Raw genomic sequence first — 26,659 nt, 5'->3', positions numbered from 1 at the left:
GCTTAAATCCTAGGCAATAAGCTTATTTCCTGAAATCTGATGATGATTTTTTTATCCTATTGCCAAACATAGTTTTAGGCAATAATTAAACTCTTGAATTTATGCATATCAGGTGATTGGTCCTTGATATTAAATCTTTTCTTAATTATATTTCTAATATTACATGTATAAATATACATTCATTTGACAGATCTTAATTTGTTATTATTATTTAGAAATTTAAGCAGTCAAAAAAAAAGATTTAACTCGTACTTTTTTCATGTCTCTGTGGTATTACAAAATATTAAAAAGATTTAAAACAAGAAAGTGTCCAAAGTACACGGATGCCCCACTCGCACTATCCTTTTCCATGTTCCATGGACTGTGAAATTGGGTAATTATCTAATTTGGCATTAAAATTAGAAAGATCATATCATAAGCAACAAGTGTACTAAGTTTCAAGTTGATTGGACTTCAGCTTCATCAAAAACTACCTTGACCAAAACCTTAACCTGAAACTCTCATTTTCATTTTCTATGTTCAGAGGACCGTGAAATTGGGGTCAAAAGTCTAATTTGGCTTAAAAATTAGAAAGATCATCTCATAAGCAACAAGTGTACTAAGTTTCAAGTTGATTGGACTTCAGCTTCATCAAAAACTACCGTGACCAAAAACTTTAACCTGGACGGACGAACGGAACCACAGACGGACGGACGAACGGAGCCACAGACCAGAAAACATAATGCGCCTCTACTATCGTAGGTGGGGCATAAAAAAAGTTATTGGGTCCAATTAAAAATTCAGAATAATGATAATTTGATTTGGAAATTTGTACACTTCACTAGTCCAGCTTGTTTGAACTGGTCAAAAGAAGACAAAATTAAGATATGATTTTTTGCTCACACCATTTAACAATTTTTTATTTATTTGATAAGTAAATTTTCTTTGTTTAAAAGAGGGACGAAAGATACCAAAGGGACAGTCAAACTCATAAATCTAAAACAAACTGACAACGCCATGGCTAAAAATGAAAAAGGCAAACAAACAAACAATAGTACACATGACACAACATAGAAAACTAAAGAATAAGCAACACAAACCCCACCAAAAACTAGGGGTGATCTCAGGTGCTCTGGAAGGGTAAGTAGATCCTGCTAAGGTTCCTCATCTTGTGATAACAAAATGATTTTAACACAAATTTCTATCAAGTTTTCATATCAATAACATAGTTTAATAGTGATTATATTTCCGGTCTCTTGTGGAGAGTTGCCTCATTGGCAATCATACCACATCTTCTTTTTTATATTAAGGATGAAACTTGGCCCTGTAGTTTTGGCATTGGTAAATTTCGATTATTTTCTCTTGGTCATAATAAAACGTATATTAATTGCAGTAATAAAATCAAATAGTTGAATTACTTAGTATCTATATGAAAGATGTACGAAAGTTGCTTTTGAATTTTAAGTATGAAACCGTGACACTTCGAATTCAGCTCACTCAAAGCATAAAATGATTTAACCGATTATATATTTTATTATAACTATTTACAATTAGTTAGTTTACTTCTAATTACGTTTTATTTTTTACTTATCGTGTGTTTTGTGTCAAAGAGTTTAAATGTACTATTATAATATCAAAATTATTTGTTACATTTAATTCAAAACTTATAATTATTTTCTAATAATTTATCGATAATTATTTTCTAATAATTAATTGGTTTTTAAAGTAAAGTTGTTGGTTAAATTTGATACAATATTTCAATTTTTTCATTTGCTTTTTTTCTCTTCCTTTACGCCAATACAGCTTTGATGTGCATGCTGACACATGTCGTAAGTCGGCCATAATTACTTTATCATAATTTCTGTCCTAAGAATATCTTATAGGACCAATCTTAGGACAGTTTCGATAAACAGGCCCTAGTTCTCATAATGTTATTTTGTAACAAATTTATTTTTATTTAAATGAGTAAATGTCTTTCATTTACTCGAATTTGTATTTTAGGCATTAAGCTTAATGCCTGCACACATTTTTCAGGATTTAAGACTAATGCTTTACATCATTTAGGCAATAGACTTACTGCCTAGGATTTAGGCTTAATGCCTAATTTCACTAATTGCCACTAACATATACATGTAGCTAACATTGCAATTAATAATTAAGATTTAGATAGATGAAAAACATATGTTAATAAGCCTATTTCTATTTCTGGTAACCTGTCTTATGCTTTCCATTATTTCCGGGTTGACCTATAGCTAACTAGGGATATTTGATATAATGACAAATAAAGTAATAAATCTATTTTAAGACAGTATAACTGTGAACAGTATACCATAAAGCAGCTTTGAACAGTAATTGGATTCTAAACAAAACATAATAAATGTAACTCAACTCTTAGGAATTTTATTTTTAAAGACTATATACAGTACAAAGAACCATAGACAATGCATCTGTCATGTCTGTCAGAGTGAGACTCCAAACATGTCAATTATTATTACCATATACATAAGTATGAAATTTTTATGGTCAATCATCATTTCATTTTGGAGGCTCCCCTGTACAAATGTACCTTTACCTTTCAATTGAATAAGAATTTAGGATAATAGACAATCATGGGTACTAACAGAACTCAGATGTTTATAATCTATCAGCCTTATGTCAGGAAGAGCAATTAATACATGTACAGTCTGCACCGTTAGCCACTAGTCTGATGCCCTGGACTAGTGAAATATGATCTGTTAGCCACTAGTCTGATGCCCCAGACTAGTGAAATATGATCCGTTAGCCACTAGTCTGATGCCCCGGACTAGTGAAATATGATACAGTCTAGTATGTTTAGACACATAAGAAATATGTTTGAATATATATTGGTCTTCACACCAGTAGTCAGTAAAGATTGCATGAAGGTTGTATCTTAAGAGTTTATAGCTAAAAATAGATACATTTGTACATAAAATTGAAAATGAAAATGGGGAATGTGTCAAAGAGACAACAACCCGACCATAGAGCAGACAACAGTCGAAAGCCACCAATGGGTCTTCAATGCAGCAAGAAACTCCTGCACCAGGAGGTGTCCTTCAGCTGGCCCCTAAACAAATATGTACTAGTTCAGTGATAATGGACGTCATACTAAACCCTGAATTATACATCTGTATATATGTATATTTCCACAAAAATAATACTGGATTCAGATTTTTGTCTTCCGAGTTGAATTCTTTCGACTGTTCCACACTTTGGCTAATTTAGTTTGGTTTATACAATATGTAGCATGGACACTTATCTATCATGCCAGTTTGTTTGTAGACTTAGATTCTTGTCTTATTTTGGCTTAATTATGATGTTGGACCACTGTTTTCCGGACATTTACCTACTCGAACTATCTTATGCATGGCCATTGATAACTATACTCACTCTCTGTTTATCAGCATCCACATATCTAAGTCCAAAGTAATCCTTTTCAACAAGATTTAACTTAGCACACACTTGGTCAAACAGAGAATGTCCCAGTGTATCCTTCTGTAAACAAAAAATAAAATAATTACAGATACATGTTGGAATATATACGAACTTATAATATCATATAGTCTTCCTTCCTTTTACTATGTATACACAATGATAAAATATAAAATGTGTTTATATTGCATGATGCTGGAGATTTATACAAGTGACAATACCTTGGCTTACAAAACTTTAATCTGTCTGTGAGTGAGTGTCAATATATGCCAACTGACAATGAAACTCACCAGTAAAAGAAACATTTAACTGAAACAAATGTGATTTGTATGACTACTGCTTAAAAATACTACTGCAAAATTTGTCATTTTTTCCCCTTTTTCGGATTATTGTGGGTGTATTATATTTTCTATTTTTTCAATTTATCTGTGTTTTCAAACCTGGACATAAAATTGTGAATGGAAATTGGGAATATATCAAAGAGACAACAACATACATTCTCCCTCTTTATTTTTTTTATTTACAATTAAAGTAAACACCTCCAAATTATATATACATCCATTTAATGTGTAATGTTAATCAAAAAGACATATTTATCAGGCCCGTAGCCAGGAATTTCCAAGGGGGGGTTCGTTGGACTCACGAACTCGACTTTAACAGTCACAATTTGAACAAAACGTTGACTTTAACAGTGCTTATTTGATTTCAAGGGGGGGTCCTCCGAACCCCCCGAACCCCCCTGGCTACGGGTATGTTTATCATGTACATCATGTACAGTATATAACTGAATTAGAAAGTTATATAAAATGAATTGTTGAACCATTCACGTCCATTGTATAAAATACACCTTACACTTACTTCTGAATAACATCAGGTAAGCAAGTGAAATAGATATCACATATTAAATTCATAAAAGGCTTAATGGAATGTCGATAAACTCTACCACTGACCCCTATACAAAAATCTAACACCCAACCATTTTATAGTTGTTAATATAATATAGTCACCAGAGTAAACTTGCTCCTTAATGTGTACATCTCTATATATAGATACAGATTGTATTTTGAATTCTATGAATATTCACAGATTGTATTTTGAATTCTATAAATATTCACAGATTTTATTTTGAATTCTATGAATATTGTGAGGGGTGATAACTGTGAACAAGTTTTATATTGTAAATGGCACCACAAGCATTAGCCTTTCAAAAAGGGCTAGTCGACTCTTAGCTGAGGAAAATGGAAAGTGCTCTTGCTTTGTAGATTAATTTAATTCATTTACTAGAATAGCCACGTGCATCAATCAAAAAATTTTACCACACACGTGAGGTCACACGCATGATTAATGACCAGGCAAAATCTAATTGCTAAAATAGAGCGGACAAATCCGATACTCTACGGGATTGAAGGACATTTACTAGGTTTGGATTGGCCTAACCAATCAATAAACTTTGATTATTCACGTCTCGTAATATCTTCCAATCAGGTAGCAAGAAAAATTCAAGCACTAATTGTCCATCGTTCAATTCTTAATATCGACTCCTAGGAGTCAATAATTACACATCACATACTATTGAATAATCACAAGTCATAATTTTGCATACATGTATCAAACAGTATCTGCTATCATACTGAGGGCAGATGCTCAAATTGTGGCTGATAAACATGCTACAAAGATGATGGATATGTAGATTTATGCATTATCTATTTATTCAGTGTACCAGAACAAAAAATGTAAGATAAGCTACATGTATGTCACAGTATGAATTCCATATAGATAAACTGTAACTTGTAAACATGTTAATATAGAACTTTATATACATGTACATGTATGTGCAATATGCATGTATTTTTTTGTGACATTGAATAAAGTGTGTATTTTTTGTGAATTTCACCAATTTTGCTAGCCCCCCCCCCCCCCCTCACAAAAAGTTGATTGCAAAAGTAAATGGAACTGAGACCATTAACGGCAGTATTACACACAAAAAGTAACCTCACCAACAATATTTTTTTTCTAGAAATAGTGAAGTTCATATATAACATATATATTACATACATGTGTAGCTGCATATATAAATAAACCATTTTACAGCATTTCTAATTTACTTTTTTTGTATATACATGTATGTTTGTTACATCAACTGATCATGAAGTCTTCTCCATGTAAGAAATGTCGGAAGTTGGCCAACTAGTGACTAAGTTTTTGACATTATATATGCACCTAGACAATTTCAAGGTTTTACACAGATTCAATTAGAACCATAGAGCTGTAATATAGCTAAAATACTTAACATTCATTTTCTTATTATGATTACAGAAAAATGACTCACACAAAAATATGTTACTAGTCAACAGCTTGATGAAGAAAAAATTGATAAGTATAACAGAGTGATTCAATATATATTGTAGTATATCTGACTGGGTTATACATATTCTTTGTAAAAGGTCACAATCTTGAAATCTTGGTCTCACCCAAAGTTTCTGAGTACTCCTAGCATTTAACCCAACAATATCCTTATTTAATACCCATCATGTTTGATTACCAAGTATCATAGATTAACATGTAAATGGACTAATTACAATCACATAATGCAGTGACCAGATGTACATAAATCACCTATTAGTGAGTGGGAGATTAATCAGTAACAAGTCTATTAGTACTGATTACACCTTAAGTGATGACCATCGTGTAATCTTATAACCATCAAATGTCATTCTACAATATATCATCTCATTTCTTAGTCAACTTTAATAAACCATGACAATATTGGTGGGACATCAATTAATGTTTATGTAAGTTTTTTTTTAGCTTACATTGTACATTATATTTGACAATCAGAGTTACATCATAACATGTACCATCTACAATATCCATTAAGAGAAAAAAAGGCTTTTAGTTGTTAACTGAACCTTTTTACTGCTTCTATATGCACGATACAATGTATGTACATGTACAAGTTCATTTATGGGAGAAACAAAACCTGTATAGGTATGATATTAAAATTAAAGGACAATTTTGTTTGAATTAACAGAATTCATCCTACAAAATAGTGAATTCATGGTCATTGAAGGGCTTTTTCATAGGATGAAGAACAAACAGTAATGATATTTAAAGAACTTACTTAAAGTAAAACATAAATGCATATATGTATGTGGTACTATGCGGTCTATACATGTATACATGTACATGTTGATGGCCTCATTGAGATGAAAAATTGTATTAAAAGTGCTTATTGTTTTTATGCATTTACTGCTTTTGTGTCTGGATGCATGGATACTTTCTATTTTGTATGTTACAAGCTACTGTTGTTCACTTAGTTTTAAAGTCAATGCGAACTTGCTATTGTGTGAATCACTGTACAACATGTACATGTACATTTGTACACTTGTTTGTTTCTATCTGAGATTCTGATAACTGTAAATTTATACAAACCAAAATACAAATGTATTTGATATGATGTTACCATACAGTACATGTATGCATTTCAAACCATTGTGACATCAGTGGATTGTGCAAAATTAATCTCCCAAAAAAGACAAAATAAAACATAGAAACTTACTCTATACCTACACGTACAGTCTTACATTGTACATGTACATGATGTATCAAATTATCAATACTGTTTTGATTATTGCCAAATAATTGAATAAACTAAAATCTTTCCTAAACTGTATGAGGACGGGTTTCAAAACAAATACTTAACCTGATAGATTTAACACATTATTATACCATAATTATACCTTATATAGCCAGTAATCAATCACATACAATTCAATTAATTCTACTAAAATATCTGTCAGCTAGCAATTAATCAGTCTTAATTTAACATAATGTCCCCAACTTGTTAAAGAGAATGACCACTATACTACAAATGTATTGTAAACAAAAAATAACCGGTTGATATACATGTACATGTCGTTCCCTGTACAAGTGAACACATCTTAAACCTGCTTTTAATGGAAACGTATATACATACATTTTGTAAATGTATGATAATGTGTGGTCTTTTAATTGGTCATCCAATATGGTCATGTTGGTACATATTAACCTAAACTGTGCAGATTTTCTATTTTTGTTTTTTTTATCCGGACTGACAAATCCAGATTGTCAAATAAAAGTTCTGGGTCGGTTGGATTGATCAACTGCTATTTACCAACTTAAAAGGTTGTTGCAGAAACTCGCCTGCATCTACATTTTGTACATCTACATATGATCTACATGTATATTCTACGTTGAACTGTCAATGTGAACGCTTCCAGTAAACAAGAAAAAGAGTAATTTTGTAGTACCAAAAATATACAAGTGAGTATAAAGTACATGTATGGCAGAAAAAAAATAAATTAAATTAAAAAATAAATAATTACTAAGCAATGTATAATAAGAGGGGGGTTCCAATTTGCTTCCCGTTCATCTGGCTTAAACCAATCAGGCTTCTGGGGCAGTACCAGGGAAATAATCCCTGCTGGCAAGGCTCAGAGGGGTCCTGAACCCAAAATCCTGGGCTTAAAAACATGAAATCCTGAGGTCCCAAATTTATAGAAATTTAAATCGTGACATCCTGAAATTTGAATAAAGAATTCCCAGATTCCAAAAGGATCAATCCTGAAATCCTGAGCTTAAAAACACCCTATCTAGACGTCCCGAAAAAGGTCCTGCCCCCTCTCTATGATTATAATACTAAAGAGGGGATTCAGTGATTAATAACAATTGTCAAAGAACGAGATATCTTTTATCTTCATAGCCATTGTGTTTTCATTAGGGATAATCATTACGAATAACTATAAAAAGTTAATTACAAAAAGTTAAGATCAAGACTCGCTGTCACAATATGGTGTATCGATAAATTGCGCTGGTAAAGTCTCTTTCAAATGACCATGATGTTGATAATTTTTTCACTGATTGGTATATCAGTTTCCAGTCCCGTTAGTATAATAGTCCCAGGCTACATGTACAAAAAATATGTACATGTACATCTCTTTTCTATTTTAAAAAGTCTCATTGAAGTACATGTATAAACATATGCAAAGAAATGTATGTTTTCATGGAAAATAGTCTTAATTGAAGCATGTTCATTTCAACAGGATTCGAGGGGATACAAATTATTTTTCACTTGCTGAGTTTTATCTGCAGCTTATTTTGCATGCTTGAATAGTTGTGTTGAACAAACCTTGAAAAATAATTGAATCGGTTCTGAATCATCCAGGAATCTGATGGTGCACTGATATTCCACTTGTGGGTCACCTTTTTTACTGTTCTTTCGAAACATCTCAAAATGCAAATAAAATCCAACCGAAAAACCTTAAATGTTTATATTTGCACTTTTGATATCCACATCAATGCAAAATGGAGAAACAAACCGGCTTGGTCACATGACTTGAGGGCAAGGTTATAAACCGGAAGTTGTCATCTGCTTCGAGCACCTGTTCAACTTGTCTCTCTATCATATTTTGGCATGATTTTGATTTTAATGGGAGTGTGTGGTTCTGGAAAGTTAGTTGACCTTTCATATTATGCTAAGCTGCATGTTTAAACTTTCTCTTTCTATGTTTCCCTCCAAATGTTTCATGGGAGGCAACTGTTTAGTTTTAGAGAAGATATTTAAAAAAATATATTAGAGTTAATTCCCCTTACAATGTCCAGTTGCAAATATTCCATGCATTACAAAAACTTGGTAAGAGTTCTTTATGGCACCCTGTAATGCTAAATAGATATTCCATACATGGCTCTCTTAAAATTTAATTTATTTAAAGAAATTTTTTGATATAGAATTAATTAAATATTGGATGGTATTAAAAAGTAAAGGCAAGAAATGAAGTAAAGTATAGTTTGAGACTAATATAACTGTGTTATAGTTATAGTAGTCTCAGGTATAGTTAAGGATTATTTAATGTTGAAATGATGAATAAAAAGAGCACTGAGTTAACAATACAATAAATATTGTATTTGTACGCATAATATTTTTCTTTTGAAAGCTCATAATACATCTGACAATTAATCACTGATAAATCATCTTTTAATATAATTTACAAAACAATTGTATTAAGTAAGGAAGAAGAAACTTAACCTCTTTAATTTGGTGTTGTAAGAGTCCCATTAGTTGATACTGATGGAATGCAGTGAGATTAATGTTTTGTTATGATAAAAGGTACAAGTATCTAAATAATGTTATTGTTGAATGCTACAAGAAAAAAAGTGTCCAGTTTTGTTTTTATTGCAAGATTAGAAAAAATATACTTTTTGCTGTTTGAGATCAAAAACACAAAATACTTTCAAATGCAATGCAGAATTCAACATTTTTTAAATATATATTACAGGTTATTCTTTTACCTTTTTCATGATTATTTTGTAGGACTGTAGTTGGAGAAGCATTAGCAAACGAGGTGAGTTAAAAGAATACATTAGACCTGTGTATAAAACTTGTACCTTGTATTTAATGTTTATGCATTTTTTTATGCTTCTTTAGAAGTTGAAATAAAAAAAAATATGCCACCCTCAATGTAGCAATTTTCTTTAAAATGTCTACTGATATTCTTAAAATGAAAACAGAATAAAATCCTTTAGATGGGTAGAAACTAAAATTTAAATATAATTTTTAAATGCTACTAAAGGAAATTTTGATGTATCAGAACGAAATGATAGGAATGAATGGAGAACAGTACGTGGAAGGGACACTCGTGGTAGAGGTGGTCAAGGCCTGAGTCCCTGATATTAGGATTTACGGCTTAATGTCTGAAACGTTCGTGAATGGTCAACACGCCAGAATGACAATATTAGTTTGAGAAAACTGATATTATATAACTTTAATTTTGATATTTTATGTCTATGTGAAACTTTTTTGAGGAGTAAAGAAAACCTTGAAATTGAAGGGTATAAATGTTTTTCTAGAAATATAGATTCAAAAAATGTAAATTCCAAGAGAGGTTCGGGTGGGGTAGCAGTATTAATAAAAAATGTTGTTTTAAAAGATTTTAAGGTAGAGATTTTAAATGACGATATACAAGGTATCATGTGGTTGAAATTTAGTAATAACGAAGATGTTTTTTATTTATGTATTTGTTTCTTACCCCTGGAAACAGGAAAACGGTGAAGTTAAAAATGATACTGATACCGTGCTTGAAAGGTGGAAAACAGAATATGAATCGGCATTCAATAGCTTCAACTCGTGCAATAATTATGATGATACGTTTCTAGCAAATATCAAAAACAGAGTGCGAAATGAAAACAACTACAGAAACAATATCGATGTTAGTGGATTAAACCGTGAAATTAGTAGAGAAGAAGTTAAGGATGCAGTGTATAAAGCAAAGCTAGGTAAAGCCATTGGTATAGACGAAATACCCAGTGAAATATTGTGGAATGATAATTGTATTGACTTGTTACAGAAACCCAAAATGGATATGTTAAACCCGTTAGAATACCGTCCCATTTCAATTATATCCATACCATACAAAATATATGCAGATATATTAAATAAACGACTAAATTTTTGGCTCAAACAAAACAACATTTAGTGGAAGAACAAAACAGTTTGCTGAAAAAACAGAAGTTGTTTAGATCATCTCTATGTGTTACAATCTATTTTAAAGAACAGAAAACATAAAAAGAAAGACACATTTGTATGTTTTATAGATGCAAAGAGGGCATTTGACAGTGTGAACTGTGATATGTTGTGGCATAAATTAATGAGTATAGGCATAAATGGGTTATTTCTAAAGGCTATACAATCCTTATATGATGCTACTAAAAGCTCAATGAAGCTAGGACATTATTTGACTGATTTTTTTCCTGTTAATTTTGGTTTGAAACAAGGCTGTAAAATGTCGCCTTCATTATTTTCTATTTATGTGATTGACCTAGCTGAAGACATACGTGCTCTAAATATTGGTGTTGACATTGATGATTTGAATGTTTCAATTTTTCTATATGCTGATTATATTGCACTTATCGTGCCAGACGAAAAGAGTCTTCAAAATATGTTAAACTGTATTCATTCTTGGTGTATGAAATGGAGAATGGCTTTAAATGAGACCAAGACCAAAATTATATATTTTCGTAACAAAAAGGCTCCAAGATCAGACTTCAATTTTAAATGCGGTGATATGTCTATTAGCTTTGACAATGCGTACAGATATTTAGGATAACATATAAACGAATTTATGGAACACAAATATACGATCCGAGAGATAACAAAATCTGCAAGCCGGGTGCTTTCTGCAGTATACACTAAATTTTTATCATGTGGAGGGATGTCATATGATGTTTATACAAAACTTTATAAAACTCTTATTGAACCTGTGCTATTACATGGAGCCGGATTATGGGGACACAACAACTGGAGAGAAGTTCAAACAATCCAGAACAAGGCATGTAGACTTTATGGGAAGTTCATCAAATGCTTCGAATATAGCTGTTTTAGGTGATATGGTTTTTAAAACAACAAAATCAGCCAAACTGTTAGAAACGTACCATCTATTTTTGAGAGTGCGATATACGTATGACTATAGAATTACACACAAGGTCCATATGTGGGGTATGAATATTTCTCGATCATGGGACAAGAAATGTTGTGAAATAGCTCATAAACTTGGTATATATGATATCATTAATCCAATATTCCAACAGACATAAAATGTACAATATTAAAACAAAATTGTATGAAAGTGAAAAACAAGAATGGGTTGAAAAATTGTATCAAGATCAAAATGAACCAAATGGTAACAAGTTACGTACTTATAGACTTTATAAAAATGTATTAGAAACACGTTCATATCTCAAAAGTGTAAATGATAGACAACATAGACGTATTTTTATCTAATTTTAGAAGTGGGTCTCTACCTTTAGCTATAGAGACAGGTCGTTACACCAAGTCAAAAACTCTTCTTAATAACAGAAAATGTAAATATTGTACAGTTGATTGTGTAGAAGATGAAAAACATTTTTTAATGCATCGTGAATTTTATTCAGATCTGCAATATGGTCTATTTTTGAAAGTAAGTTCAATTAACCCAAATTTTTACGATTTTAATCATGACTACAAATTTATTTTTCTGATGTCACATGACTGTATACAACCCTTTTTAGCAAAATCTGTATATTTTATGTTTAATCGCAGAAAATATTGTGTATAACAGTATGTTTTTTTTCTTTAATGTAATGTAAAAGTTTTATTTATTCATTTGTAAATGATGGCTAGAATAAGTTTTAAAGCAAAAGTGTCTCATAAGTCAGTCATGGCTGGACTGATATTTTAACTTCGAATTAAATTCTTATTTGTATTTTTATACTTATATTATGATGTATGATATTGTTCTGTATTGGTATGTGACACTATAATAAATATTCTGTCTGTCTGTCTGTGTTTAATTAGAATTAAATGGGTTGAAATTAGTCATTTTTATAGATAGGAAAATCATTCTTTGATAACTTAATTAAAGCTAATCAATACTTAGGGTGCATATTTATGTTCATTGTTATTTGGGGATAGAAATGAGTGTTCCAAGCTATTTCACAAACAATCATGCCAATTGAATTATTCCCCCTTTGTTTAACACAGAAATGTTCAAAAGTTATCTCCCCTGAAAAAACTACAGATGTTTTCTTTCAGGAATAATTCAATTGTTGATGTATATTTCTTAAACCATAAGATTTTAAGCTAGTGATTTTTTCTAATTTTTAACTTTTGTTTTAATGTTTGCAATACATATACAATAATACTATACTGATTAAAAAAAAAAAAAAAAAAAAAACTGTTTTTATTTTAGCTGTCTGTTGCAATATTTTAACCACTAGATACTTTGTAGCTAAAAATATGTTCCGCATGTTTAGGTTAGCCTTGATTATTCTTTGAGTTGTGAGTCTTTGTATTTGTCATTGAAGTATTATCAAGATGAATTACAGCAATGAAAGCACTGTTCCTTTGACAAAGGTATAGACATGATTGTCACTTTCTACATATTTGACGCAGCAACCAAACAAAAACAAAAAAAATCAGAATTGACACAATATCTCCAACAATAGAAAAATTATCTACAATCATGCATGTCAAGCAACAACAATATTGACATAAGAAAATAATCAGGAAAGATCATACAAATATCAGTAACAAGGGCTAAAGGCATACATAATATACTTGCTTATTTAGTTGAAATAGTCTTTTGTTTGGTAATTAGTCAATTGAATTTTTATGAGACTTGGTTGCCTTGAGCAGCTTTATCAAATAAAATATTGAATTGAATCAAACTAGCAGATTAGGCTACCTTATTAATATGTAGATACATGAGAACCGAGCACATTTGACCCCGTTTTCCAAAATACCTGTATGTGCCATCTTTTTATCCTTGCCCAAGTTATTCATCATTCTGGTGGTTTGGGGTTCCAAGGGGTATGCTGTTAAATGTTTCAAATCTAAATGTAGCAACAAATGAACACAAAGTACCAAGTCAGGAGCCTTTAATTCAGTGGTTTTCGTTTGATTATATGTTACATATTTGTTTTTTGTACATAAATAAGGCCATTAGTTTTCTTGTTTGAATTGTTATACATTGTTATTTTGGGTCCTTTTTAAGCTGACTACGGGTATTGGCTTTGCTCATAGTTGAAGGCCATATTGTGACCTATAGTCAGTGTCATTTTGGTCTCTTGTGGAGGGTTGTCTCATACCACATCTTCTTTTTTTATACAAAGAATTGTAGAGTCAAGGGCAGTGATACAAATAAAGTTATAATTATGGTTTAATTGTTTATAATTTGCTGTTTGAATTTGTATGATATACTGCATGTTTGATTGATATTCAGCTTTAATCTTATTTTTTAATTAAAAAAATGACTTTAAATTTAAAGAGCAGTTTAAGAACATTAAACAATTTAAAAAAACATCCATTGCAAAAGAACATTCCTCCATGATTATTTTTTTTACATGTTTGACTTGCATAGGATTTTTTTAATAAAAAAATCATGAGCTTTAAAGTACTAATGCATTGCAAAAACAAATATTTCATCAATGAAATTCCAGTCAGATATTCTCATGAATATTCTTTTTATATTAGATACAAATTTTATTAAGTCTGATACAGATTTGTTTATAGGCAAAACATTTCAACTGAGGCATTACACAGGCGTCAAAAGGCGTCATTATGGAGTAAAGGGGGTGGCGCCAAAAGGTGACATTATGGAGGAAAGGGTTAAGTCTTTAGATCAAATTAAAAACAAAATGTTTCTGCTTTCTCTTTCAGTTGAATATTGTGTTTCGTGATGCTGATGAATTTCACTCTGTAGAAAATAAAAACAAGATGGCACAGAGTATCCCATTAACAGATGAGGTAGGTTCTCGATTTTAAAAATATGTTATTAATACATGTATCATGTTCCATCAGGGGCCTCAGTGGCTGAGTGGTCTAGGTTGTTCATACTGTAATCACCAGCCAGTCAACACAGAATTTGTAAGTTTGAACCTTGCTAGTGGTGGTGCACTCAACTCCAATCTTAATTGACAAGGATTGTCAGTTTTTCCTATCGAAGGGTGTAGGTTTTCTCCTGCACTCAGGATTCCTCTTCCAATAAAACTTGCTGCCACGAAATAGCCCAAAAGCAGTGCTTAGGAGTGAAGTTAAAAGGAAGAAAGAAGATGTTCCATTAGTACATGTACATGTACAGTACAATAAATCTTTGAGGCACAAGAAATATTGCATTTTATTTGAAAAACGCATAATATTTTTGAGTCCTAAACTGACAACAAATTTGTTGATTTCCCTAATTATGCATTTTATGCATAAAGGAACCCATTATGAAAAAAATATCCTATTCTAACATTGTGTCTGAATGACAAGAAATAGACATTTCACAAATTTTGATGTTTGTCAAAATATTTATTATGGAAAACCTTTCAGATATTAAATAATTTTGAGTTAATACTAGTGTGGTACAATGTAGTTTGATTAAAGTCCAATTTTTTTCTCAATTATTAGTTAGCATTTTTCTTTCTGTGAAATAATTTATGACCATACCTGCTATTATTGCCAAATTGTCCAAAACTTCACAACTTTTACAGTTTAACAACTTCATATATCTCAGGCTTTAAAGGTGTAGAACAGTAAATAACAGAATTACAAAAAAAATGAAATATACATGAAAAGATAATGTTTAACAGTTTAAAGTAAGTTAAGATTTGGTTGGAAATTTGGGTCTTTCATCGTAAAAAATTATAGTATCAGTACACATTTAAATGAATTGTAATTGGATAGCTTCCCTTGCAATGTAGATACATAACCAGTTTTGAGTACTAGAAGAAATCATGTGATTTTCTATTAGAAAGAATCATTTTCTCTATTCACATTTTGTGTCCAACTAAAAAATAAAACTATGATTAGAGAAGATGGTATAATGACTCTTGAAGTGGAAGCAGTATGACAGGATTGCTTCCCTTGCAGAGAAGATACTTTGCCAGGTGTAAGCAGTTGAGCTAGTGCAGAAATTAAAGGTTTTGGGTAAGAGTCTCTGAGGAGATAATGCTATTTTCTAGTAAGAATCAGGCAGTCTCAGGTTACAGACTTAAGGAAAATGTTTAATCACTTTAAATAACCGTCTGATAAATTATGTATCCCATAATTATAGTCACATTATCAGTACTCAAGTTAATCATGCATTATAAATTGTTGTTATATATTTTGATTTTTATTTCAGGATAGGCTGCCATGGTTACAAGCTATAAACAAGTATATTTTAAAGTAGGTATAAGCACTATGCAAATTTAACATTATATATACAGTGAAAATCATATTTTGCATTAAATCCAAAGGGAGGATCTGTAAATTTGATCCACAGTGACAAAGGGATTGAAATTTTTTTCAATAAAGTTTATAGTTTTAACTTTAGAATTCAGTTCATGTCTGTATTAAAGCTGTAATTATGGTCAAAAACATGGTAATAGATAGGGCTGTTAGTTTTTTTCCTTAAATTTTTTTACATTGTCATTTCAGGGCCTTTTATAGCTGACAATACAGTATGAGCTTTGCTCATTGTTGAAGGCTGTACAGTGACGTAAAGTTGTTTATGGCTGTGTCACTTTGGTCTCTTGTGGAGAGTTGTCTTATTGGAAATTATACCACATCTTCTTTTTTTATATATATTGTGTGAATTTTTTTTTCAGGATGATGGAAACAGGAAACTCTGGTGTATTAACATGTTCAGCACTGAAGAAACAATATCGACAGATTCTCTTAGATAACTGCACCCATTCCTGTTCAAATGACAGTAACAAAGTTATGATCATCTATTTAAAGGGAAGCCAGGAATGCATCCAAAAACGACTGGAGAAAAGAACTGGTCATTTTATGCCACCAGCTTTACTCAAGTCTCAGTTCTCCACATTGGAAGAACCAACAGCTGATGAATCATTCTGTGCTACTGTTGAAATTGATGAAAAATCTGTATCAGAGATAGTAAAAAACATTTTAGGGATACTATGATAATGGATTAATTATTATTTTAGTGAATATTGGGGGTTCAGCCTTACAATGAATTTAATTGCTCAATAAAAATCAGTTATTTTATATGATTCTATACAGATTATGTATAAACTATGAAATCCAGATTCCTCAATCAATAAAAATTGGTGCCAATCAAAAACAATAAATGAATTAACAGTTATATAACACAAACTTTCTTAATAATTCATCATTCAAGTTCTATTAATATTTCAAAAATTAGTATCTAAATTGGATCATAAGCACAAAAATCTGACAAAATTTCAAAAAAGTCAAATTTCTAGTCAGAGAGATGTTGCATCTGTCAGTTCTAAATTGATTATTTAGATGTTACGTTGATGTATTTTTGCATTTTTTGCAAAAACCATAATAACAAAATTCGAAAAAAGCAAATTTGTCCAGGAAAATGAGGTCTACTAATAAATCATAATGAACTGTTACATTAACCCCTTATATACATTATTTTCTTTGAAAGATGGTTTAATCCTTTTGATGCATTTTTGCAGGAAACAATAATAGATGGAGAGAAATTGTAAATATCAAAGATGTTCACCTCAATAAGATCTACAAATAAGTCAAATTAGGTCAAAACTGTTGTATACTCCTCATAGGAGTTATTTCCCCTTAATAGCCATTTTTATCCATTTTATGAATATATTGTAGAAAATATAATGAATTGAGAATAAGGATAATTATACTGCAAAAATGTTCAGCAAAATACGATCTTCAAATAAGATTGTCAATTGACAGATGAAAGGAGTTATATGGATCAATATTTCACCAGCACATTTAAAAAAAATGTTCCTAAAAATCAGTCCCATTTCTTTTCATTTATGACACATTTTTTTATTTTCATGAATATTGAAATTTAGATTGATAGTCAAGCAAACACCTTCTTCTTAGAATTTCATGACCCCCTAGCTCATCTTATAAACATTTTTATGTAGATGATACAATTTATAAAGAAAAAAATTACATTTGAGCATAAAAGGAACTCCCTCCTTTGAATCGTTCAAATGCAAAATGTAAATCTGGGGGGATTATTGTATTTGTGAGGGAAAATATATATGAAAATGTTAAAGTGCTGCATAGTTCATGTGAAAATGTATTATGGTTTGCTGTAAATGATGTGTTATATAAGAATGTTCTTTTCGGTTCTGTGTATATACCACCAGAAAATAGTAACTATAGTAAAATTGACATTTTCGATGTAATAGAAGCCGATTTAATCCGCCATACTGCTGAGAAAGACTACAACGTTTGCCTGCTGGGAGATTTCAATGCTCGTACGGGCATTAAGTCTGACTTTACTCTGCTGGACGGTTACGTGTGTAATTCTGTCCAGTTAGAAGACATTGTTGATGTTGTAAACTTGGAAAATTTTGATGTAAAAACTTCTCGCTATAACTTTGACAAAAATGTTAATAATTATGGTAATAGACTATTACAATTATGTAAAAATTTTGAAATTCTTATAGCAAATGGTAGATTAGGTACAGATAAGGAAATAGGAGCCTTGACATGTAAAAAATGTTCTACTGTTGATTATTGTATTTTGTCACCTAATTTGTTTTCCTTTGTTTCTGATTTTCACATTTTACCTTTTGATCATATGATAAGTGATGTGCATAATGCTTTACACATTGAATTACTATGTAATCCAATTGTTACATGTGACATTGAAAATTTTGATAAAAACAATATTGTCAAACCTAAATGGGATAATAATAACTGTCAACTGTTTAATGATGCTTTAAATGCTGATAATATCAATGACTTGCATGAGCGACTTGATTCACTTGATGTTACATCTGTTACCAAAGATATGATTAATGACTTTGTTGTTGAATGTAATGATATTATTATTCATGCTGCTACTGATAGTAATATGTTAAAAGAAATAAATGTTAGTGAGAAGAAATGTAGAAAAAAACCTAAGTGTAAGGTTAATAAACCATTGTTTAAGGCAGATTGTAAAAGAAAAAGGAGTGATTATCACAAAGCCAAATGTTATAATTGGCGTGTCAAAACTGTTGATAGCATGAATAACTTAGTCAGATGTAGTAAAAATTATAAAAAGGTATTGAATTGTCAATATAATGAGTATAGACGAAACTTTGTCAAGAAACTCCGAAATCTTAGTCTGAATGATCCAAAGTCTTACTGGACATTGTTAAATAGGTCAGGAAATTGTAATGGTAAAAATAAGGTACTTGAAAAAGTGTCGAATGAATGTTTTTTTGAGCATTTTAAGAAGTTAAGCAATGCACAAGAGGACAATGATTGTGATTTTGTAGATGTTGATAGAAATACTGTTACTAATCTGAATATTAATGTAAATGCTGTTATCACCGAAAAAGAGGTTGAAAATGCAATTAAGAATTTGAAAAATAACAAATCATGTGGTACAGATTTAATTTTGAATGAATTTTTAAAGTATTCAAGCCATAAAATGCTTCCTATATTTGTGAAGCTGTTTAATATTATTTTTGAAGCTGGTATTGTGCCAGACTTATGGTCGATTGGTGTTATATGTCCAATTTATAAAAACAAAGGTGATGTCACTAACCCTGACAATTACAGGGGGATTACAATACTTACTTGTTATGGTAAACTTTTTACAGCTGTACTAAATAACAGACTTAATGTTTATCTTGAAAATATGAATGTTCTCTGTGAAGAACAGGCAGGTTTTAGAAAGAATTATGGAACTTATGATCATATATTCAATCTTAAATGTTTAATTGATTTGTACTTACACAAGAATAAACCACTATATTGTGCCTTTATTGATTATCGCAAGGCTTTTGACTCCATTAATAGAACAGCTTTATGGAATAAGTTACTGCAAAACTGTATTGATGGTAAAATGTTTAATATTGTACATGCTATGTATGAAAATGCTAAATCTTGTGTACGACAGGGTAGTCAAATGTCAGATTATTTTCAAAGTAATGTTGGTGTTAGACAGGGAGAAAACCTGTCGCCTGTACTTTTTTCGCTGTTTCTTAATGATTTAGTCCAGTTTGTATCTAATGCATATGATGGGTTGTCAGATGTTTGTAATGCTGTTCATACTGCTCTTGATACTGATGAAATTTCTGTCTATTTAAGATTGTATCTATTATTATATGCTGATGACACTGTTATACTTGCTGAATCTAAGGCTGAGTTACAAGCTGCACTTAATTCCATGTATTTATATTGTAAGACTTGGAAACTTGAAATTAATGCTACAAAAACAAAAGTTGTTGTATTTAGGAAACGTAAATCCCCTGATAAACCTGTATTTACACTGAATGGGGAGGTTTTGAATATTGTTGATGATTTTGCTTATTTAGGTATTATATTTATGTATAACGGTTCCTTTAAAAATAACCAGAATAAATTGTTAGAACAAGGTAGAAAAGCCATGTACAGTATGTTAAGAAAATGTAGAAGTCTAGGATTGCCTATTGATTTGCAATTACAAATGTTTGACACAATGGTAGCACCTATATTGTTATATGGGTGTGAAGTGTGGGGTTATAGTAACAATAATACTGTTGAATCTTTATTCTTACAATTTTATAAGATTATTTTAAATGTTAAGAAGTCAACTCCAAATTGTATTATATATGGAGAACTAGGTAGATATCCTATTGATGTATTTATTAAAAGTAGGATGATTGGTCTATGGAAAAGATTCATGTGTAGTAAGCAAGATAAGATTTCATCTATTTTGTATAAATTGTTATACACCATGCATAACAGAAATATGTACCATTCAGAATGGATACGTTGTGTTGAAAATACTCTAAATGAATGTGGTTGTTCTGAATATTGGTTAACTCAAAATGTGTCTAAATCTGTCAACCTAGCTAAGATTGTAAAGCAAAGGTTATGTGACCAATTTAAGCAGAAATGGTGTGCTACTGTGTATGAATCACCTAAATGTCTCAATTATAGAATTTTTAAAAGAAAGCATTGTTTTGAAAAATATTTAATAGAACTTCCTACAGATTTAAGGAAATCTTTATGTAATTTTAGATGTGTTAATAATAAACTGCCAGTTGAAAAGGGCAGGTTTTGGGGAATAGCAAGAGATGATAGAATTTGTGATATTTGTGACTGTAACTCATTAGTGATGAATTTCATTATTTATTCCAATGTTCTTATTTCACAAACGAGAGGAAAATGTTATTGCCAAAAGAATTCACTACAAATCCAAATGTTGATAAATTTCATGCTTTGTTTAACTCAGACAATTATAATGTAATATTCAAAGCTGCAAAATTTTGTAAAATCATACTTTCTTTAGTAAAATGATTGAAGTTACTGTTTATATAATATGTTCGTCTTCCATATATTTGGAAATGTATATCATGTATATATGTTAACTTGTTCATTTAATCAACCTATTTTGTTATATTGTGTTAAATTGTATTCAATTGTATTTGTTCACATACCCTGGTTAAGGGTCTTGAGAAATAAAAACTTGAAACTTGAAACTTGAAACTTGAAACTTAAATAACCATATGTTGAACCCCGGTTTACAGGCATAATGTATTTCAAACAATATGCATGAAGTGAATATTATTTTTTGTGCAATATCAGATGTAATTATTTTAAATGTAAAATTTTCACTTGCAGGAGATGTAAAGGTTCAGGGTATAATCATATTCATGATTAACCGTTTTCAGAAAGTTTTAAAGAGATGTGCATTTATTTTTATGTATAATTATTTTAAAATCAGATAATCCAGATTTTACTATACATTTGTTGATAATCTACTGTTAATTGTTAGTTATATACAAGTTTAAATAAAACATATAAACACATTTGTTTGTAGTTTTATTATTGACTAGAACACACCTGCGAAATCGCAGGCATATACAGCTTGTAAACTGTTGTAGGATGGATTTTTGTAAAAGATATTATGACTGAAGAATTGCATATAAGCAGAGACATGTATTATATGTCTCTGATATAAGATATCAATAGCCCTATCCCTTTTTTTCCAAAGTCCGTTATGTGTTTCCTTTCTGCATACCTGTCAACCTGTGACGATGAAAATGCAGGTCATGACCTGCATTGAAGAATCAAATCTCAGGTCATAACACATACGAACTTTTTCGAGCTGAATTTCAGTATTTATGGTACATTTTCTTATAATGTATATCAAAGATACCAAAACATCAATGCATGTTCACTTTGTTAAGTCATTTTAAATCTTATTAAATATTATTTCATTGCACTTTTAAAGATTTTTATAAATTTGTGTAACTCAGTCTTATGTGCTTTACTTTTTGAGAATAAATACTACAATAATTTAATGTAGTACTTAAATGTTTGACACTATTGACTATGTAGCCTTTAACCATAATATTTTTCATTTATATATATGGAAGTTTTTAACGACCTTGACTGGCTATACAGCCCTTGCATGGTCGGCTTATTTTTTCATTTAACAAGGAAATTAGACTATGATAAAATATAGTAATACAGTTGTTCCAGACCGTATGAGTATTTGGACCGTACGCGTACCGTCTGGACCGTATGCGTACTTTTTCAAAATGGCACACGGTCGGACCGTACGCGTACGGTCCAACTAATAATAAGAAGATGGTTAAGTTTATCAAATACAAATGTAAATAACAGATAAAAAAATCTTATATCTCAAATTAATATAAAAAGTTCAATTGATATTGAAATGAAAACTTAATATTCTAACTTTTTAAAAAGGTCACGCTAGTTTAATCTGTTAATCTCCTGTAATTAGCATGTCAGTAATTAATTAAAGGCCAGTATGCTCATTGAAATTGAGGTTAACGGATGTAAACAAAACGTACAAGGACAATTGTTTTATAATATTTGTGAACTTTAAAAAAAAATGCATGCATATGCAAAGGAACATGAATGGACCGCAAACATGTAAATGTAAATTAATAAAAAACATAACATTCCTTGTGATAGTTAGTGTCAACTGGAGCGGGAGTACAAAAATGGGATTCAGATATAGAATTAAACAAACATTTAATTTCAATTGTACACTTATTCACTTACCCATCTGATGTAAAAATAGCATCTTGGAGAACTAAAGCTACAAATTTTTGGTTATTGTTTATTTTTTTTTATTTAACCCATATGATACCAAAACATGTATGGTCAGCTGGACCGTACGAGTATACTCATACGGTCCGACCGTACGCGTATGGTCGGACCGTACGAGTATACGTATACGGTCCGGACCGTACGCGTACGGTCCAAATACTCGTATGGTCTGGAACACAGTTAAAGGAAGTATAAATGTAAAAAATAATTTTCAACTTTTTTTTAAAAATTGTATAAAGGTATAAAAATAATGAAAAGTTATTTTTCAATATGTATTTGAATTTTATATTTTTATGATTTAATCTTTTTCACCCATAAAACGTAAATATAAGGAATAATTTTGAATGGTGACAAATAAGGGGAAGTAACTCTAGTTCAGTTTGTAAACCAATGGTGCAATTTATTTACGACCTAAAGCTAAGGTAATTTGGTGTTAATTAACAGTGTGTTTGACACCAAAGCTGTCAAGTGAAGCCATGCACTTAATGGGTCACTTAATTTGACAGTTTACATAGCTAGATGAACTTCCTGTTCATGGAAGAATTACGAATTTGCCGGTATTTCAAAGGAATATTACTTATGAAATTAATCTCAAGGCTAAGAAATACGGGTGAAATCGGGTCATTTTCTGAATTCCCGGGTTATTTCAATGACCCGGCGGGTCATATAAGGCACAAAATGTGCACCATAATTCAGTTACCTTGTTTTGTAACCTCCATTGACATAATGGTTACATTGGTTACATTGGTTACACTCATACAAACTATCATAAATCATCATATTCAGACTTCTCAAATCCTGGTACACATTTGTAACTTTCATTGACCTAATGGTTACATTGGTTACACACATGCAAGAATCCCTTGTAGCCATCATGTTACCATGGCAACCCCATTATTCATGGCTGTGAGGTTACATAAGTTATTTAGGTTACAATGATTTTGGGATTTATGGTTACAATGGTTACATCCATGGAGAAGTCAGGTTACAATGGTTAGATACATGAAGATGCAGGATTACAAGAGTTACATTCATGGGGAAGGAGGGTTACAATGGTTACATTCATGGGAAGTCAGGTTACAATGGTTACATGCATGGCGAAGTCAGGTTACAATGGTTACATACATGGAGAATAAGGTTGCAATGGTTACATGCAAAGGAAATCAGGTTACAATGGTTACATGCATGTGGTAGTCTGGTTACAATGGTTACATACATGGACAATCAGGTTACAATGGTTACATGCATGGGGAATCAGGTTACAATGGTTACATACATGGGAAATCAGGTTACAATGGTTACATGCATGGGAAATCAGGTTACAATGGTTACATGCATGGGGAATCAGGTTACAATGGTTACATGCATGGGGAATCAGGTTACAATGGTTACATGCATGGGGAATCAGGTTACAATGGTTACATGTATGGGGAATCAGGTTACAATTGTTACATGCATGGGGAATCAGGTTACAATGGTTACATGGGTGTGAAGTCGGGTTACAATGGTTACATGCATGGCGAAGTCAGGTTACAATGATTACATACATGGAGAATCAGGTTACAATGGTTACATGCATGGGAAAGTCAGGTTACAATGGTTACATACAAGGGTAGGTCAGGTTACAATGGTTACATACATGGGGAAGTAGGGTTACAATGGTTACAATCATTATGGTTACATACATGGGAAGTCAGGTTACAATGGTTGCATGCTTTGGGAAAGTCATGTTACAATGGTTACACTACTTGTGACTTTATCTTTTTATTGGTGGCCATAAAACTATGTCTACCATGATGGCCCTATTAATCAAAAACTAGTCACGGGTAAAGGGAAATCATGACTGCATTGAAGTGTTAAAATTACATAACTTACAGGTAAAGTGTCTCAGGTAAAATATATGGGCCTGTCAAATTTAATTACTGTGATTATGACCAAAAAAAAAAAAAAAAAAAAATGAAATAAAAAGTAGTTGAACCAAAGACATATAAAACAGATTATATGTCTATGGTTGAACATATAGCCTTTTTTGTGACTTTGTTTTGATGTTAAATATTTTTTTTAATAATTCTATCAATTTATGTTATTTTTTACATGTGCTTTTTGACAACTGAAGGTAAAATGAATGTCATCTTCATATATAATGCCAACTTTCACAATGCCTGTCCTTTTCTATGATCCTCTATTGAAAAGGCAGTGGCGTAGCCAGGGTTGAAATGATGTGGATGCCTTTGTCGAGCGGAGCGAGGCGAATTTTTTTTAGACAATTTTATGCAGAAAATTATATTTTTTTTCAGACATTGTTCCTGTAAGCACATGTACTCCCCTAGAATCCGACAGTGATTAGATTTTTGTTTAATTTCAAAATACCCACGAATTCATATAATTATATTTCAAACAAAATTTTAATGTTTTCTCGAAATTCTCGAAATTGAATGTAATTCATAATTTATTTATTTGATGTAAAAGTTTCCCACCAATCTTATATTTGACATCTCATAAACGGCCCCATCACAGCGGCACTTCTGTATAAAGGAACTGAAGGGATCCCCTTTCCTAGCATTTCTCAAAAAACGGCCCCATCACAGCGGCACTTCGAAATACAGGAACTGAAGTGATTCCATTAACGCGTCGCAGGGAACATCATCGAAATTCCTGGTGTTCGTCCATCCGGTCTTGTTTGCACTCTCATGTGTACAATTCTTGCCAGATTTTTATATCATCAGCAATGACAATTTCGAAAATAAGTATAAGCTTTGACCTTTTGAAATATAAATTATACGGAACTCCCATTGCATTTTCTCTGAAGCTTTTATTTCTCCATTAAAAATAAAAGGAAAAGGAAAAACATTATTTTTTATTAGTTATTGCCCTTGTTCCTTGGTTACATAAAATATGTGCAATACAGGGGACATAGGAATTTTGTTCTTTTATTGAAAATAAAATTAATATGTGGACCTAGATAGAAACTGGAATTTACTGATAAGCCTAGGAATGATCACACTCTATTATAGATTCGTTTTTTTTCACGTCGTCTTTCATGTCACAGGAAACGATATCAGGATATGGTGGTTTAATTGTCAGTTATGTTGTTAGTCAGTTGTAGAAGCCATCGCTCCGCTAGGCTCAATTTCAGATGAAACATGTCCGAGGATCTGTGCATCGTCCTCTGCACTTTCCGTAGCCGACGACGTAATCTTTTCACAAAAAAAAATCGAGAACACTTTTCTGCGATTTATCCATCTTGTTTTATTACATGAACTAAATTATCCAAAAAGACTTCATCGGAAATAATTGGATGTTAACCCTTGTTACATACGGATACCTCCGAGTTTAACTGCTGCGAAAATATCTTTATTTATAATTTTTTTCCTGACAAAATGATGTGGATGCTTAAGCATCTGAGCATACATGCAAGCTACGCCACTGAAAGGTGTTTCTAAAATTAATTTTCTAAAGTCAAAATTGTTTATACTTAGAGAGACTGATCTGCATTCAACATTGTTTAACAAATGTTTAAGATAATATCTTTAGGACGTATTTTAAATAAAATTTAGGCAATTCATTATTTTTCTATTGAATAAATAAATATATTCAACCAGAGACATATTATATGACATATATTCAAAATTCATTTATTATAGCAATATTTTTTAT

General features: G+C 31.2%; 2 protein-coding genes across 9 annotated transcripts in view; one reads left to right on the top strand and one right to left on the bottom strand.

Annotated features, from left to right (window-relative positions):
• Nucleotides 1-8,815, bottom strand: part of LOC143071266 (FERM domain-containing protein 5-like) — a 68,115-nt gene extending 59,300 nt beyond the window's left edge. For 6 of the 8 annotated variants that reach the window (XM_076245466.1, XM_076245468.1, XM_076245467.1 and 3 more), the window contains exons 1-2: nucleotides 8,597-8,815; nucleotides 3,388-3,492 (exon numbers count right to left, since the gene is read on the bottom strand). In XM_076245466.1, the coding sequence (XP_076101581.1) occupies nucleotides 3,388-3,492; nucleotides 8,597-8,695 (204 nt within the window). In that variant the 5' untranslated portion in view covers nucleotides 8,696-8,815. The remainder of the gene's footprint in view (nucleotides 1-3,387; nucleotides 3,493-8,596) is intronic. The other 2 variants (XM_076245469.1, XM_076245473.1) reach the window with 1 other exon arrangement.
• A 6-nt stretch (nucleotides 8,816-8,821) lies between these two features.
• On the top strand, nucleotides 8,822-16,891 carry LOC143071268 (putative gluconokinase). The gene is made up of 5 exons (XM_076245474.1): nucleotides 8,822-8,919; nucleotides 9,779-9,809; nucleotides 14,660-14,746; nucleotides 16,107-16,150; nucleotides 16,573-16,891. The coding sequence occupies exons 1-5, from the start codon at nucleotides 8,882-8,884 to the stop codon at nucleotides 16,889-16,891; spliced, it is 519 nt and encodes a 172-aa protein (XP_076101589.1). The 5' UTR covers nucleotides 8,822-8,881.
• Nucleotides 16,892-26,659: the final 9,768 nt, after the last annotated feature.

The sequence above is a fragment of the Mytilus galloprovincialis genome, chromosome 4 (genome assembly GCF_965363235.1).
Source record: "Mytilus galloprovincialis chromosome 4, xbMytGall1.hap1.1, whole genome shotgun sequence".
In the NCBI taxonomy this organism is placed as follows: domain Eukaryota; kingdom Metazoa; phylum Mollusca; class Bivalvia; order Mytilida; family Mytilidae; genus Mytilus; species Mytilus galloprovincialis.
Note: the sequence above shows the minus strand (reverse complement) of the source record. Positions and strands in the feature narration are given on the sequence as shown.

Excerpts from the sequence above, each read along its gene's own strand:
- LOC143071268 (XM_076245474.1), top strand. The coding sequence starts at position 8,882 with ATGATTTTGATTTTAATGGGAGTGTGTGGTTCTGGAAA. Across the intron at positions 8,920-9,778 it reads GGAGTGTGTGGTTCTGGAAA|GACTGTAGTTGGAGAAGCAT; the intron begins GTTAGTTGACCT and ends ATTATTTTGTAG. Across the intron at positions 16,151-16,572 it reads ATAAACAAGTATATTTTAAA|GATGATGGAAACAGGAAACT; the intron begins GTAGGTATAAGC and ends TTTTTTTTTCAG.